Here is a 16,830-nt window from a genome sequence, read left to right as displayed (position 1 = left end):
TTAAAAAAATTCATTGATATATCGTCCACGTTGGAAAATACATATATACACATTTATGTATAATATGTACGTATATATCTATACATATTATATGTATATATATATATATATATATATATATATATATATATATATATGTAGTTTATAAAATGAGGCGAAAGCAAACAGAACGGAACGAAACAAAAAATTTAAATAATAATGCTTCTGTATTCTGTATTTGTCATATCTGTTTAGAACCATTTGGTGTGCATTACCTGTTTTTTTTCTATAACGAACTTTTCTCAACGATCTCTTAGTCCTTCTTGTCGCCGTCTTCGGGGTCTTTAAGCGTGTGCCATTGAGCGATAGGACGTCTCGGGGATGCCAACATATCGGACCAGTGTCTCAACTCTGTTCCACTCGCGTTGTACCCCAAGACGACCTTCCCAATGGGTTCTGATGTGCCGATACGATCGTAATCGACTACCGTGACAACCAATTGCACTTTCTAAACGTGAAATCACGCATTAGTGCACACAGTCTCTTCACGGAAATATATATATATTTTTTTTGTTTGTTGCCATAACCTCCGGATTGTAACGTGTTTACAAAAAAGTTTATTAAAAATAGAATATCGAAAAATATAAGTATATAAATGTAAGTATATATAGGGAATTTATAGGGAATTTATGTTTTAGGAAACTAGTACTTTAGAAAACTAGTCTACGAAAGAATAAAAATATAATAAAAAAAAAACTGATATTATGGGATATTTACAATGTAGAATTTTTAATGATTTTTAATATAAAAAGAATATATTAAAAATATAATATAAAAAGAATATAATTATATAAAAAGAAAATTTTATTACCGTTTAAAAATTTGAAATTACTTACTACTATTATTTGATATGAAAAATACTTGCATCTCTTTTTTAAATAAGGAATATATAAATTATATATAAAATAAATATATAAAAATATATAAAATATATAAAAATTTAAAAATAAATTAATTGATATCAAGAATAAAGATCATCATATGCATTATTTTTTTTTATAAATAAATATTAAAAGTAAGCCTAAACTTTTAAGCGGTAATATATGCAAGTAATAAGCAAAGCTTGTTTAATGAACTTACATTGTTTAGTTTAAAAAGGATGTTCCTTCTTTAGACACGTCTGACCTTCGATTCAAAGAGCATGCAAAGCGTTTAAGCGTAATTCTGAAGCTCATATATGAATAAAGTGACAGCGATATTACGTAGCGAATAATATAATATTTTAGTACACGTTTTACAATCCGAAAGTATGACATTTAAAAAAAATTGAAATATTGGTCCCTTCATAAAGCTGTTTTAATCCCTTTTTAAATAAATATAAGATCTTTTTTAGCCTTTCTTTTTATTCAAAAATGGAAGTAAAGAACTTTTTTATCTATTTATAGTAAAATTGCTTTCTAGAATAAAAATAGTGCGCATTATATTGTCGATACTTTATGAAGATACTTTTTTTTATTATCACATTACATACAGATCATTTATTCGTGTTTTCAGTTTAAATCATCCGTTTGCAATGAATATTAAATATTTACCAAGTATCTTATACTATAGTAGTACAAAAAAAAGTAAAAAAAAAATTATTGTCGTGAATTTTGTCTAAAAATTAATTGAAAAGAAAACGTGACTAATTAATATGTAATAAGAATAATAGAAAAATGTTGAAGTGTACTGTTACCTGTGTTTGTGAACTGTGTCAAACGTGGAGAACCAAATATGTATTAAATTGATCTATATGAAATTTAATTTTATTACAAATTCTTACCAATCAAATTTAAGAAAGATATTTAAATTTGATGAAAAATATTATAATTATTATACTTATAGCTTTTATATTTATAAAGAATTACAATTATTCTTCTACTAATTTTTTAATTAATATATTTTTTTAACAAGATTGTAAATTAATTTTTTTTAAATTCAATACAATTATCAATTTCATATACACCAATTTAATAAATGGAGGATCATAGATAAATTTTAAAGATTCGTACCTGTATCTGTTCGAAGGGTACCTCAAACGTGAATGATTCGTTGTAATACGGATTAAGAGTGCATTTTTTGATAGACGTTTTCTTCTTTTTCAACCTTTTGCCATTTTGCATAAGAGCAATTTTTACATAAGGATCTGATAAACCACCGACGTCCATTTTCTTCAGATTTTTCGCTTCCAAGATGACCACAGTTAATTTACCAGCAGTGGGCACGTATCGAAGCGAGAAGCAAATATCACCTAATTTATTATCCTGTAATGAATTTACATGAATTTTAATCTCCACGAGACTCACTGTTTTAAAATAATGATGTTCAATAATATTTTGTAAAAAAAAAAAAAGAACAAGAGAGACGCAAATATATTTCGTATATTAAATTTTACAAAATAATAATTGAAATCTTTTTAAAAGTAGCTTAATAATTTTTTTTTATGGATTGCATCAATCAATATATAAAAAAATATATTACCTGACCACCTTCACCCTCGACACTCTGCAGTTCTCTCCATTCTTCGATCGTTTGGGCCAAATCGACTTGGCACAGTGGAACCTTGACTTCACCGATCTGATCGTGTTTGGAGAACCTGTCGAAGTCGAAGATCGCGAAAACGAGAGTTTTATTCATCGCATCCGCATAAGGTACGCTCTGGAAAACAAGTATGTCCCTCGATCATTCTTTGAAAAAATATAAGTGGATTCATTGAATTGATTGTCGAAAAAAGAACTCGGCTAACCTTGAATGTGAAAGTCTCGTTGAAGACTGGGCTAAGCGTTTTCCTGTGCACTTTTGTTTCGAATTTTTTCTTCTTGTCGGGTAGTAGATAAACCTTTACGTACGGATCGGAAGTACCACCCATGTCCAAAGCTGGCAGTTCCTCGGCTTGTATCACCGTTACCGCTAAACTGTTCGTGTTGAAATCGTATTCGAGCTGCAAACGTTCAATGATATAATAATTTATTTAATTGGGATAAACAGGTATATTAATAAATACAATTAATATAACATTTGAAATGTTTTGAAATTATTTCTTCTTTTCATTATTGATAAGAAATAAGATTGATATTATTTAATTAATTTAATTTATTTATTAAATTATTATATTATATTTATTATATTTATTATATTATATTATAAATTAATTTAATTAATTTAATTTAGAATTTATTTCTCTTGATTTGTTAAATGATAATTGATAAATTTTTTAAGAACGATTTGATGATAAAGATTGCCAAGGATCGACGATGATGGAGATTGAAAAAAAAAAAATTTTACCTTATATTGAAGTTTCCCAAGTTTCACCTCGCTCTGCTTACTCTCAGCTTCATCTGGTTCCTCGGCATTGTCAGTAAGTTCTTCCATATCCGGCTGGACCTTAACAAATCGAAGTGGATTCCACGAGTGTAGAATGTGCGTCTAATATCTACATGAAGTCATGGAACACGATTACGTACCTTGTCTTTGTACGTGCTTCCCAATAGTTGAACAGATTTTAAGTCCACCGCCCCCTTCAATCCTTTCTTTCCATCTTTGGATCGTCTTTTGCGACAGCATCTTCTGATGCAGCAGAAGCAGATTCCGAGAACTACTACGCTTACAGCTACTCAAGCATAAGAAGGGAGAAATTTGAAAGAATTAAAAAAATGATTTGGTGTTGTAATGGATGTTTGGTGGAACGAAGAAATTATTATTAGGTAACTAATTAATAATGAAAATTGATTCCTGTTAAATGAATTTCTGAGGGGCAAAAATTGTAAATATTTCATTTTTTCTTTGAATCTATTTTTTTAATTTTATCATTCCTATTTTTATGGTATTATTTATTATATTAAAATTCTAGAATATAAATTGTATAATAAAATTCGACACCATTTTCTTTTCGGTATTAAAAAGTATGTAAAGGATTTCGATATTTTAAATTTCGTTCCACCTTATTTTTGGTTGACATCATGCGCATAGTGCGTCTATTCAAGTAAAATTCGCAAGCACGAAAGCAATTTTTATTTTTCTATTTTGTATTTTATATTTTTCCATTAATGCTTCTGCTGTGTAACGAATGCAATTTTTTTAAAAATGATATGTCGTAATAATAAAAATATTCTTATTTACAAACGCAACTGAAACAAAGGAAATTTTTACAATTAATGTTGTTCGTTTGGAGTATGTTCAGCAATGTTCGAGTTATCTGAAAGAGTAAAATGTTTTAGGATCAACTGTTTTTTTAGGTAAAGAAAAAGTTTTCAGATTGTTTTGTGTCTTCTTGTGTAGATATTATTATTACTTTGTGGAAATATTTGTACATAGAAAATCATTATTGCTTTTGACTTTATGTGAAAGTGTTATCTGAAAACTTTTATATATATATTATTGATGCAGTATTTTATTATCAATAAATCTCGTGAAAGTTCTTTTTCTCTCTAGCTTCCTCACAAAGTTTTTGCATAAAATATTATATAAACATATTCAATATATTAGATTTAAAATCAATTGTAAGATTTTTTAAAATTATTTTTATACTGTTTAAGTGAATTTTTTATAATGTTTAAATTATTCCATTCCTAAAATTCAAATAATTTCATGTGCTTCATAGTTTCTTTAAGTATCAGTACATATATGTATCTAAAGAAGATACAGTATCTAAAGAAGAATCAGTATATATGTACATATATGTATCTAAAGAAAAAGATTTTTAACAATTTTTGCAATATCAAAAAATTAAAGATATTTTAAAAAATATGATAAATTGTATAGGTATAAATTGTGATATCTATGTTCTTAAAGATATACTTATCTTATTTTAAGAACAAAGAATTTACTTTATTTTTTGTATCATTTATCCTATTAATAAAGTACATAAAAAAAAAATAGCAAAAATCTCAACCATTTTTTTTTTTACCTATTAAAATGGCAACAAGTCCCCATGTTGGTATTCCCATTTCCTCCGCGATTTCTTTACCGAGATTTTCCATTTGAGTTTCAAAATTTTTCCCAGCATTTTCGGTCACTACCTCTGCCTCTGTGGCTGCAAAACGCAAATAATAACACAACAATATATAATAATCCGAAAGGAAAATCTTTCGCGTAAAGAGAGAAGAACAAAGAACAATTTTCAAGAATTCTTGAATTTACCTTCTTTTATTTCCATCTCGGTGCTCAAAAATGTTTTTAACGTCGATTCAACGACCTCCTCCGGTTGCTCTTCCGGCACCTTCTCAGCTTCTCTCTTGTTAATGGCAGGCATTTTCTGTAATATTAAAATAAATATTTTAATATTTATGCTACTGCTATTGTCAATTGATATATTACAATTTATTAAAAGTTTCTTTTTAAAAATTTATTCATGATAATAATAACAATTCTAGAATATTTCTAAAGATTATTTTAAAAATTATTTATGTATTATTTTTAATTTTGAAAATTGTTTTCAAGCCGAAGTATTAATAATTAAAATAGGTATAAATTTTTTTTTAAGTGTCAAAATTTTATCAAAATTAATGATTTTCAATTCAGAATATTCTTTTGCAATTTGATAAAAATCGTAATTTTGAATAAATGAGTGGAAAAATTATAATTATAAAAATTATATTGTACGATTATAAATTTGAATAAAAAAAAATATACTTAATCATTCAGTTAGAAAAATTCAAAGTTCTCAACATGTCTATCCTTATTTTTAATATTTTCAACGCATAATAATAAATATTTTAGTCACACAGTGCTTTTATTACCATTTATAGTCAATATCGATACAATTCATCAAGAATTCGCACGAGTTCCAGCGATATCACATTTAATGCATTTTTTTTTAAAAGTGTGTCATGGATTATGATCGAAAAAAAAAAAATAATAACTTTTTTCCTGGAAGCAGTAAAATTTTTTTACGCGATGCTTACCATTGAAATAAAGCTCGCTGTGAGAACAACGATTTGAATTCTATCCTCTTTTGAAATTTTTTTTACTAAACTTCTTGTACTTCTTGTGGTTATTCAAAATGTATGATGATTTGGGAAAAATTATACAAATGTTATAAATATAAATATTTTTTATAGAACAGAAAAAAGAAAAAAAGAAAATATCGAGTAGATCTTTTTACAATATAAAAATATATACGTACAAAAGAAAAGCTAAATTTAATAATTTTTTTTTCTAAATTAATTTAAACAAACGATTTAATTTTTAAAAGATTTTTTTCTTAAAATTATTACGTAATTTTTAATTTTTAATTTAAAATTTAAAAATTTTTAATTCTATTTAAATTATTACACTCGTGTTATTCCTTCACCTTTTCGTTTTCCTTGATTCGATGAATACATGATAGAGCTTTATACGATGCAATATTTTAATTTTAGATTAAGTATAGAAAAATTGGACGATATTTATAACTTTTTTCTAAATAGCTTTTGATACTTGGACATGTACGTGTTGTGTTATCAATTGTTTTTTTTATGATTAAGTGAAATTATAGATCAGTTAAACGTCATGGACAAGTGTTGTTAGAAAACTTTGTTCATACTATTGAAGTCTATGTGTATACAGACTGGTATTGTCTTCAACAAAAAATAATTTAATATTATATTTTACAATATCTCGAAATATATTGTTACTTTAATTGCACACATTTCTAACTTTTTATAATTTAATTGGAAATAAAATAACACGAAAAAAAAAATACACTACACATCAAACAAAAAGGAAAAGTGAAAATTACACGAAATGCGATTTATAAAAGTTTCGATTTTCACATTTTCTTTCAATTATTGAAAAATTTAATATAAATCGTAAAAATGGATTTCATTCTTTCGATTCCATGTTTCTGTAACCACTGCGAGATTTTACAATCAACACTGTGCTTCCGCATTTGCAGATTAAATTCGCATGCGTATCGTGGTCTACAGATTTCTATTTTAATACGTCATTGGATATCAACGAAAAATGTTATATTTGTAATACTGAATGCGAGAGAAAAATAATTTTTTTTTTTTTAATATCGTGTATAATATTATACAAATAAAATCAATTTATAAATAAAATAATGTAAATAATTGAACGCAAAATAATTAATGATGAGAAGAATAAAAAAGAATAAAATTTTAAAGTGTAATTTAAAATTTTAAAATTAAAGTAATTTTAAAATTAGAATTCAGAATGGCATAATAAAAATAAAATATAAAAAAAAATATAATATAGGAAAAATGAAAAAAAAAGTAAAAATATTCGTAATAATAGCTTATTAATTGCGTTATCAACAATTTTTTCAGTTATAAATTATATCACCAGCAACATTATTCCTTATCCATACATTGATTACACTGTGCTCATAATGATCGCGTGCGTTACTCTGCAACGACCTCTACCGCTATTTCCGGGTTCTATTTTTTTATTTTTCTCGAACGCGTGCAGCGAATTTTTAATTAGCAAATGTAAAAACGTCTGTCGGCTGCTCTTTGTAGCAAGCATTTATTCTATGCTCTTTGAAAAAAGATGGTTTCTGAAAGTTATTTGAAATCTGAAAAATTATCACTGAAAAAAAGAATATTTCGTAGAAGAATAATTGTTCAAATGAAGGATTCTTAAATGAATATTGGATAATATTTAGTATAGAAATAATTTTTATATTTTTATATATTTTTCAATTTCAATTCAATTTTTTTTTCCTTTGTATATTATAATTCTTTCTCACTATTTAATCTCTTTAATATAATCTGTATAATATGTAGGATAAAGAAAAATTAAGCATTATTATATATAGTATTATTTTTCATCATTTATTTTTAATCATTAATTTTATTGATCATTTTATCAGTCATAACTAAAAATGAATATTTTTTTTCTTTCTTAAAGTAGTCACTTTTTGAATTGTAAGTCACTTTTTCAATTGTAAATTTACTTAAGATTTCAGGAAGGCATGTAGTGATTTATTGATAAAACAACAAAGCTCTTTCTAAATGGTTTAATCAATTCTATTAAGTACCTGTTTAATTATTTCTATTTGTTCTATCAACTATTCTGTTTACCGTTAAAAATAATTATTAGAACATCTGTCTTTTATATAAGTCAGTTCAACTTTTGTTATACCTTTTGTTATACCTATATTCTGTCTTTGAAAAGTATACATAGCAATATTCCAAAAGATACTGTTTGAATGGTCTTAAGTAATCAATTGACTTTGATCCAACTGTAATATATTTTTTTTCTATTTACCATTTAAAAAGTTATCATTATAAATTATAATTTTATAATTTTATTTTTAAATTTCTTTAAATTTTCTAACATTACAATTTTTTTTTACACATTAAATTTAATGTATAACTTATTTCCAACTCCAAAAGTGAAACATATAATAGTCTCTCATTCACATATAAACAAAATGGCTATATGCCAGGAACAACAATGAATTTCTCATGAAACTCTATCTTCGATCGAAAAATATCACCTTGAACTGAATTGAACAATGTAAGAAAAAACTTGGTATTGAAAGAATCAAAATTCAAAATAAGTAGGAAACTAACCTCAATCTGAAAATTTAGTTCGGACCATATAAATTCGAATGTAATATGAGGACATAAGTAATATTAGATAATATTAATTTAATTCACTATATAATTTTTCTTTTAAACTTTCTTTTCTTTAAATAACAATTTTTTGATAAATTTAATGTATCGAAACTTATTTCCAGCTTCAGTGATTAGATGTGATGGTTAAGGAACGACAGTAAGTATTTCGCGAGACTTTCTATCTTCAAGAATGTCGCCTTGAACCAAGTTCAAGAATGTAAAGTTGATATTAAAAAAAATCGCGTGGGCGAACATTAAGGGGTGAAAAAAAGTCAAGGACCAGGATGCCGCGTGAGGATTATAGTGTACAGAAAGAAAAGATTACGAGTTGGATGAAAAGGGGGAAGAAGGAAATCAGGAAACACGACAAAGTCGTCCAGGGAATATAATATGAAATTATTTTAACCAGGCACAGTTGTGTCTGGATCGCGATACTTCTATCATTTTATTTGTGACTATCATCTTTCCTCTCTCGACCATTCTTTTACATTGCATTTATGTTTGTTTCGCAAATATAGAAATACATTTCATGCATTTATTATTTCAGTTTTAATTTTATTTTCCTATTTTATCTATTTTTTAAAATTTAAATTTAACAGATATATTATATTTTAATGAAATGAGAATTTTACATATATAATTATTTATTTATTTTATAAATTATTTTCTTTATAATTGTTTATTTATTTTCTAAGAAAATTTTGTATTTTTATAATGTTATAATTTATAATTTTTTTTGATATTTAATAAGTATTAATAAGTATTAATAAGTAGTATATTGAAAAGTAAAATCTTTTTCAAAAATTAGTATTTTATGAATAAGTAGTATAATTAGTATTATGTGAATAAAACTAATAATTAAGAGTATATTATATTCTAAATAATTCTAAATAATATTCTAAAATATATATATAATTCTAAATAATATTCTAAATAAGTAATTTATTTAGAAAAGTATTATTTAGTTAAATTTAGTAACTTTGAATAATATAATCAATAAGAAAACTAATAATTAATTGTTCCAAAATTGTTCCAATTTGTATTCCAAATTTTCTTGTAACAAATAAGTTATAAGTTTTTGAATCATAATTTTATATCATAAAATTTATATAAATATTTATATTTATTTTCTTTAATATCTATTTCTCTAACATTTCATAGATTTATCAAAGGATTCAACAACATTTTAAGCAAAGCTAAATTATATTCACAAAACTTATTTTCACTCCATCTACTTCAATAAGGTGGTTAAAAGTCACAAGCATTTCATTTCTTCGTATTTTTATATTTCAAAAACTGAAACTTTCTTTTAAAATCCAATTAGAATCATTAAACAATCTAATAATATTAGGTAAATAAAAATTAGATAAATATTATACAATCTGTAAATCTCGATTATCGGTTACGTCAATGTTCACGATGATATAGGAAATGTTATCGCATGTAATAATTGAAAATTGAATCACATTTTAAATGCCACATAATATAAAAGTCCGAAAAAAGTGAAAAATTCAATAAAGCTCATCATTGATATCAATAAGATTTTACTATTCGATTTAGTAATTTTTTTATTCGAAGTTAGATGTCAGTTACTTTTTGTTATCTTGTTGAAAAAAAAAGATTATAAAATTCAGATCAATTAGATTTTTGGAATATTTTCGATTTTTATTTAATTTTTATTTATTTTATTTATTTTTATTTTGTTTCTATTTATTTTTAATTTTAAATTTTTATTTAATATTTTATTTTATTTTTATTTTTATTTAGTATTTATTATATATATATTTATTAGTAATATATAATATATATATAATAATATTTATTAGTATGTTATAATATTATTACTATAATATTTATTAGTATGTTAATATCTAGTATTTTTTTTATATGTAATCTAGTATTTTTTTATAATAATCTAATATTTTTTTTTATAGTTCTTTTTATTCTATATTTCTAACGATTATATATTTTCGATATTGTATTGAAAAATAGATATCAAATAGTTCCGTTCTATTAAAAAAAATTTGTTATTAAAAGTTCTATTTTTTAGTTCTATTTTCTAATATATTTCAATATCTTTATATTTATCTAAATATATATTTAAATTTAAACAAAAAAGAAGATATTTTTTGCAGAGAAATAAAAAATTTTCACCAAACAGTGAACATTTATCATGGTGAAAAATTTTCAGTTGGGAAATTTTTTTTTCTCCTTCGTATAAATCGTGAAAAGGATAACTAATATGGCGGTAAATATGAAAAAATTCGCGGCAAAAATCTTTGGGATGAAAAATCAGATGAAACATTTGTATTATCAATATTATAGAATTAAAAATTTTTCATTTTGCTGTCTCGTAATTCCGACATTGGCCTCCAATAAAATTCGATAAGACGATAACAGAGGTATGACTATTATTCGCAGTCTGACAAAATAATCGTTATCGTCGCGGCGACGATAAATTGACGTCAGACACGCGTCACCCACGCACGCAATAGTTCTCCACAACTCGGCAATGGTCATTCTTGGAAACAAAGGATCCGATGGATGTTGCTATGTTATTTTTTCTTCTCCTTTTTATCTTTTCTTTCTCATTTAATTTTATCTCATTGTTTCACGTTTCAAGGATAATCCGGCGAAGCTATCCTTTTGAGAGAGGTTAGAATACTTTGAAACATCATGGAAATATGTTCGCCAAAATACATGCTGTTGTTTCTTTTTAATTAAGTTAATTATGAAAGCTAATATAGTGTAGAACAAAGATTCAAAAAATTGTGACAAAAATTTTTTATTATGATATAGTTGTGAAAAAAGTGAATTTCTTAATTACAGAGGATTTTGTTTTGTGTTTTATGAAATATTTCTGTAAGATTTTGATTTAAATTGAGAATAACAACAAAGTGTATTCGAAAAATATCCAATTATTTAATACCAGGTAATAATATGTGCTACAGTGCTTAATAATATATTTAATTATTTAATATTAGCTCTTTAAGGAATAAATAAAAATTAAGTGAAAATATAACCTAAAATTGTAAAATAAATATAAGAAGACAAATAAAAACATAGAGTTAATCGTTATATTATTCGATTTGCATTGAACTTCAATTATTTAAACATTTTTTAATTTTACTTTTAAATTTTCTAATTTCATCACTTTTTTTTATCTATTACAAAAAAATAAATTATTTAGAAATAATTTATCGAATACAATTTTGGAATTTATTTTTATTTTTTAATTTATTTTTAACTTTACTCGGATTTGTTACTCTTATAATTATTTGTTATTTAATTATTATTAAATATATTTTGAAAATATATAACTCTACATAGAAATAATTAATAAAATGATACATAACTCTACATAGAAATAATTAATAAAATGAAATAAGAATAGAACGGTGATATTGTTTGTCATATGTGAGGCGAAATAACTTAATATACACTTGAATATGCAAAATCGATAACTAACTTGGCACCATGGAAAATAAGGATATAACGTGGGCGTTGCAATGACTTAAACATGTTCTTTAATGAACATAAATTAGTTTGACGGTAATCGTATCTTCGGTCTTATTATAACTCATAAAAATCATTGAAAAGATCATCATATATAACAAAATAATAAGAGTAATCAATTGCTACAATTCGTCAATTTATATAACTGTTTGCATTGTACAAACAATGATTTACATTGTAAATTAGCATAGTTTAAAATAAGCAAAAGGTAGCGTTTTATTTGAATAAAATATTAGTAGAATATAGCAAAAGTTTCGTTATTTTAATTAATAAACAAGAAAATGTTCGAATAATAATGGAAAATTTTTAAAAACACTCGAGATTGACTTATAAAATTTAACAATTTTAGGTTAGTTTTCTTTCATTTTCATTTATTCCTTTCTTCCTTTTTAATTATATGTATGTATATATATATATATATTACTTATTACAGAAATATATATATTTATGTACATTACTTATTACAGAAAATTGCAATAAATCTTTCCAGGTAATGCAATTTTTGCCCAAGTTCCGCTTTCACTCAATTTCTGTAATTTAGTGAGAGAATATCTCCTTCATTATAATTTAATTCAATTTAATCCTGTTAACAAAGAGAAAATAAAGTGGCTAAATATTGCAAAATTGTAAAAATAGCTGAATAAAAGTCATCAGAAGAAATTAATAAGTATGAAAAATAACTTTGCACATTAATTTCAATAACAATATTACAGTAACAAAGATAAAATTAATGTGGTATAATTATCAAAAATATAAAACTCAATGTTTTATAACAATTTCTAATCAACTGATTAGCTTTTTCTTATTGAATTTGAAATATACATGTTGTTAAAAACATTATTTTTAGTAATTTTTTATACACAATCATTAATCAGTTAGTTTTCGAATTATTCGAATAAAATTTTGATGTTATGCCATGAATTTTGTCTATATCTGTGATAGCGTATACATCAATATATAACTATTGCTTATCAATTATTTCCATAAACAGATTAGGATAGCCAACAACGAATATATAAAACGATATAAATTTGTCGAAAAATTATTTCTTTAAAGAAAGCAGATTTTATTAGAGAAGATAAGTATATAAAAGAAATTCTTAAAATTAAGAAAACTATTGAAAATAATGATTTAAAACAAAAAATAACAGCTGCAAATAGTAAGTATTTATATAAAATTAATAAAAATATAGAATTTCATAAAAATTTTTACTTTTAGAAATACTATAAAAATTTCGCGTACCATTGTCGAATTATATTTTTCCATTATAAAATTGAAGTTTCGGCAAAATTTTTAGATTTAGAAATTTTTGAAAAATTTTGTATGCCACCTCTTGTTCAATTATATTCGACTAATACAAAATCGAAATTTCAGCAAAAATTTGTGGCCTTAGAAATTTCTCGCGACATCTCTTATCAACTTATATTCTCCTGATATCGAATTTTTGATAACAAAAATTTTTATCAAATTTTATAATTTTGTATTAGAAGAATATAATTCAATAAGAGGTGGCACGCGAAATTTTTTCAAGAATTTCAAGACAAAGATAAAAATTTTTATTTATATTTTTGATTTTGTATCATATAATCCTAAAAGAAATGGCATAGAATTTAATTTATTTATTTGTTTTATATATACTCACCTTTTTGATATACTTATCTTTATTTTGCTATATTGCCAGAAATTAATCATTTTTTGACATTTTATTTAATTCTAGAGAATCGAGAAATATGTTGAAACAATTCAACTTCTGAAACATTTTTTTGGAGAAAAATAACGACGTAAATCAAAGTGATACTATCATACAAGATAATCTATATTTTATTCAGATATGAAAAATTCTAATTAAGTATAAGAAAAATTTATAATTATATTATTAAAGGTTTCTTTATAAGTGACTTGAAATCTAAATTAAATGCGTAAAAGAAAAAATTGCTCAAAATGATGCAAGACAAGTTTAATCCAATTTATAAGTTTCTATATTAATAATTTTCAGCTATTTCTAAAACTCAGAAGTCATTTTGTTGAAATAAGAACAGGTTTGTACAATGAAGTTGATAATGAAAATATAAGAATTATGTTTTGTTTCATCTATATCTGTACAATTTACACAGAGAGAAATACAGTGACGATTTGCTTCGGAAATGCGTTACGAATTTTAATGACGATGAAGCTTCTACCCTCCTGGCTACTGCGTCGCTTTACAGATGCGTGGGTATGAAAAGGTGTCATGTTTCCAGGGTTTCACGCTCAACCCTCTGGGGATCGGCAAACCACTTAGTTGTAATGATAGTTTCTTGCCACGATCGTATCTAAAGTTGCGAAAGAATTGCATTGATTTCCTAATATAATAATTTGTTTAATCATTGTATATGCGTGTAAACTTCTTAATTGTGATCTACTATTATTACTCTTTATATAAGAGTTATAATATTATATTACTCTTATATACTCTTATTAATTTTAAAATTAAATTTGAATTAATTTTTTAAAGTGACAAAGATAATGTAATATAGTAACCTGACAAAAATATTTTTTTTATTTATTTTTTATCTTTCTTTATTTTCAATTCTTAAATAGTTCATTTTGTTCCAGGTTTCCTATCGAAAGTTGTTTGAACATTTATCGTGGCAATTATTAGTTTATTAGTTATCCCAACACTACTTTCTATTCATTAAAATACTCGCAACATAAAGAAGAGAAGCGAGAAAACATACAATTTAACACCGGGCACAGCTTCTAACAGGATCTTTGTGCAACGAACAGAGCAAATATAGTTGGATCTAAACGTGTTCGCAATTCATGAACCCTGCTAATTATGTTTGACTTATAAATTTGAAATAAATTCATGAAATGGTATAGAGAAAGAAGATTGTGTGAGAAATTATAATGCGTATTCTTCGTGTTATTTCACATCTTCTGTGTCACCTTAGAAAGTTTCAAAATAAATAGTAAAAGAAAAAAAAACAAAATTATTGTTATACATTTGTGCTACATGCAAAAAGTCGAAGAGTAAAATTTTTTGAGATCTTTACAAGAAAATTAAATTTGAAATAATAATCATCATTATAATAGCTATAGTGATCTAATTATAAATTTTTCAATTTTATTTCATTAAAAATTTAGCTTCAAAAATTTTAATTCCTTCTTTTCGATTTATTTTTTCACATAGAATTACTTCCAATTATTTATACTATCTATTTTCCAATGAAATACCTTATGTATATGAATCAAGTGTGTAAAAAATCAATAGAGATATCTCTCAATAGGATTTAACTACTACGCTTCAAATTTGTTCGCAGTAGTTTCATAACTCGACTAAGATTTACGAGCTTTGTCGACTTTTTATCATTCATGTTTAACAGCTGTAAATGAACTTCGAAGAGGATAAAAAATCACTTTAGGAAATCACTAAATTGTTTTTTCTACTATATAGTAATTTGATAAAGAATCTAGTGAATTTTAAGAAATTTTTATTGTTAATATATTACAGTAATAATATTTAATATTATTTAATATATAATATATTTGTTTATATATAATAATGAAACTTTAAGATTTGAATAGCCAAGTCATGATTATTTAATTTTTCATTATAATTCATTAATTATTTTAGTTATAAAAAAACAATATAATTATTTATGCGGTTTCATAAAAATAAATGCGGTTTCATAAATGCAATACATGTACAATGTTATGGAATTTAATATTAATTTTTATAAATTAAAGTTTATAGATTTCCGATATATTAACATAATACAATGTAATTATATGCATTGGAAATATAAAAATATATTTTTTATAATCAGAAACTTCTAAAGTTTAAGAACAAAAAATAATAAAAATTACACATTAAAATATAAAGAAAAATAAAAAAAGAAAAGAAAAGCAAAGCATATTTTTTACACAAATATTAATTTTTAAATTTTCTGTATATTTTTTGTTTTACGTTCAAGAGAAAAGAGTTCAGAATTTCCAGGTTATCAAGATAAATTAGTCATTTCAATCTAGCTATAAAAAACTCCAATATTTTATGGAAGTGAATATAAAGAATGAGGAAAACTGTATCAAACGAAGCGTTCTTTAATCAAGAAAATCGCTTATATTTTCTCGTCTTTTCTGTAAATTGTTCTTCTCACTATATGAAATGTAGCTAAAAGTCTCGTGTTATTATACTTATAATTGAAGACAAGCCGTAAGGCTTCCGAGTTCAAGTTTTGACACTGTACGATTTACGTTCTTCTCTTTTCAATTGTTTTTTTTCTTACATGCATTTCCTAAAGTAACGCATTTTTTTGAGGAAAAACAAAATTTTTCATTTTTAATAGAATAATTTAATAAAATAATGTATTTTATATATGCATTCTGTAATATATAACTTAACCTAAATTTAATTTATTTTTAATTGTTTAATTAATTTTAACTTAATTAATAATCAATATCAGCTAGTCTTTGAGAAAAAATTAAATTCTTAAATATAAAAAAATTTAATTTTAGTAATTTAATACATCTGTGATATATTTTTAGAAAATTTTAAATTTTACTAATTTAATTTAAATTTTAATTAAATTTTAATCAAATTAATATTTTTTTCCTAAAAAAAATAATTATTCTTAAATAAAATAATGCTATATTTAAAAGTGAAATTTTCATATATGATCCTAATTAAATAAGATATGATAGATTGTATAATCTCTATCTTCGTGATTTATTGTATAGTATTTTGATTTCG

The 16,830-nt window shown here is 24.0% G+C and overlaps 1 protein-coding gene and 1 long non-coding RNA gene across 9 annotated transcripts in view; one reads left to right on the top strand and one right to left on the bottom strand.

Moving 5' to 3' along the window:
• The window catches only part of LOC122715280 (synaptotagmin 1), a 35,974-nt gene that overhangs the window by 5,642 nt on the left and 13,502 nt on the right, over positions 1–16,830 (bottom strand). For 2 of the 8 annotated variants that reach the window (XM_043937399.1, XM_043937391.1), the window contains exons 2-9: positions 5,158–5,272; positions 4,925–5,050; positions 3,483–3,628; positions 3,304–3,402; positions 2,765–2,959; positions 2,500–2,676; positions 2,031–2,282; positions 89–487 (exon numbers count right to left, since the gene is read on the bottom strand). In XM_043937399.1, the coding sequence (XP_043793334.1) occupies positions 293–487; positions 2,031–2,282; positions 2,500–2,676; positions 2,765–2,959; positions 3,304–3,402; positions 3,483–3,628; positions 4,925–5,050; positions 5,158–5,269 (1,302 nt within the window). In that variant the 5' untranslated portion in view covers positions 5,270–5,272 and the 3' untranslated portion in view covers positions 89–292. Of the gene's footprint in view, positions 1–85; positions 488–2,030; positions 2,283–2,499; positions 2,677–2,764; positions 2,960–3,303; positions 3,403–3,482; positions 3,629–4,924; positions 5,051–5,157; positions 5,273–5,921; positions 5,995–6,310; positions 6,735–16,830 lie in introns of those variants that run through there. The other 6 variants (XM_043937358.1, XM_043937367.1, XM_043937349.1 and 3 more) reach the window with 6 other exon arrangements.
• LOC122715338 lies at positions 13,096–15,032 on the top strand. The gene is made up of 3 exons (XR_006346814.1): positions 13,096–13,257; positions 13,816–14,381; positions 14,694–15,032. It is a non-coding gene; the product is annotated as an uncharacterized LOC122715338 (long non-coding RNA).

The sequence above is a fragment of the Apis laboriosa genome, unplaced genomic scaffold (genome assembly GCF_014066325.1).
Source record: "Apis laboriosa isolate Shangri-la unplaced genomic scaffold, ASM1406632v1 scaffold112_cov148, whole genome shotgun sequence".
Classification (NCBI taxonomy): Eukaryota; Metazoa; Arthropoda; class Insecta; order Hymenoptera; family Apidae; genus Apis; species Apis laboriosa.
This window is presented reverse-complemented; position numbering and strand designations above follow the sequence as displayed.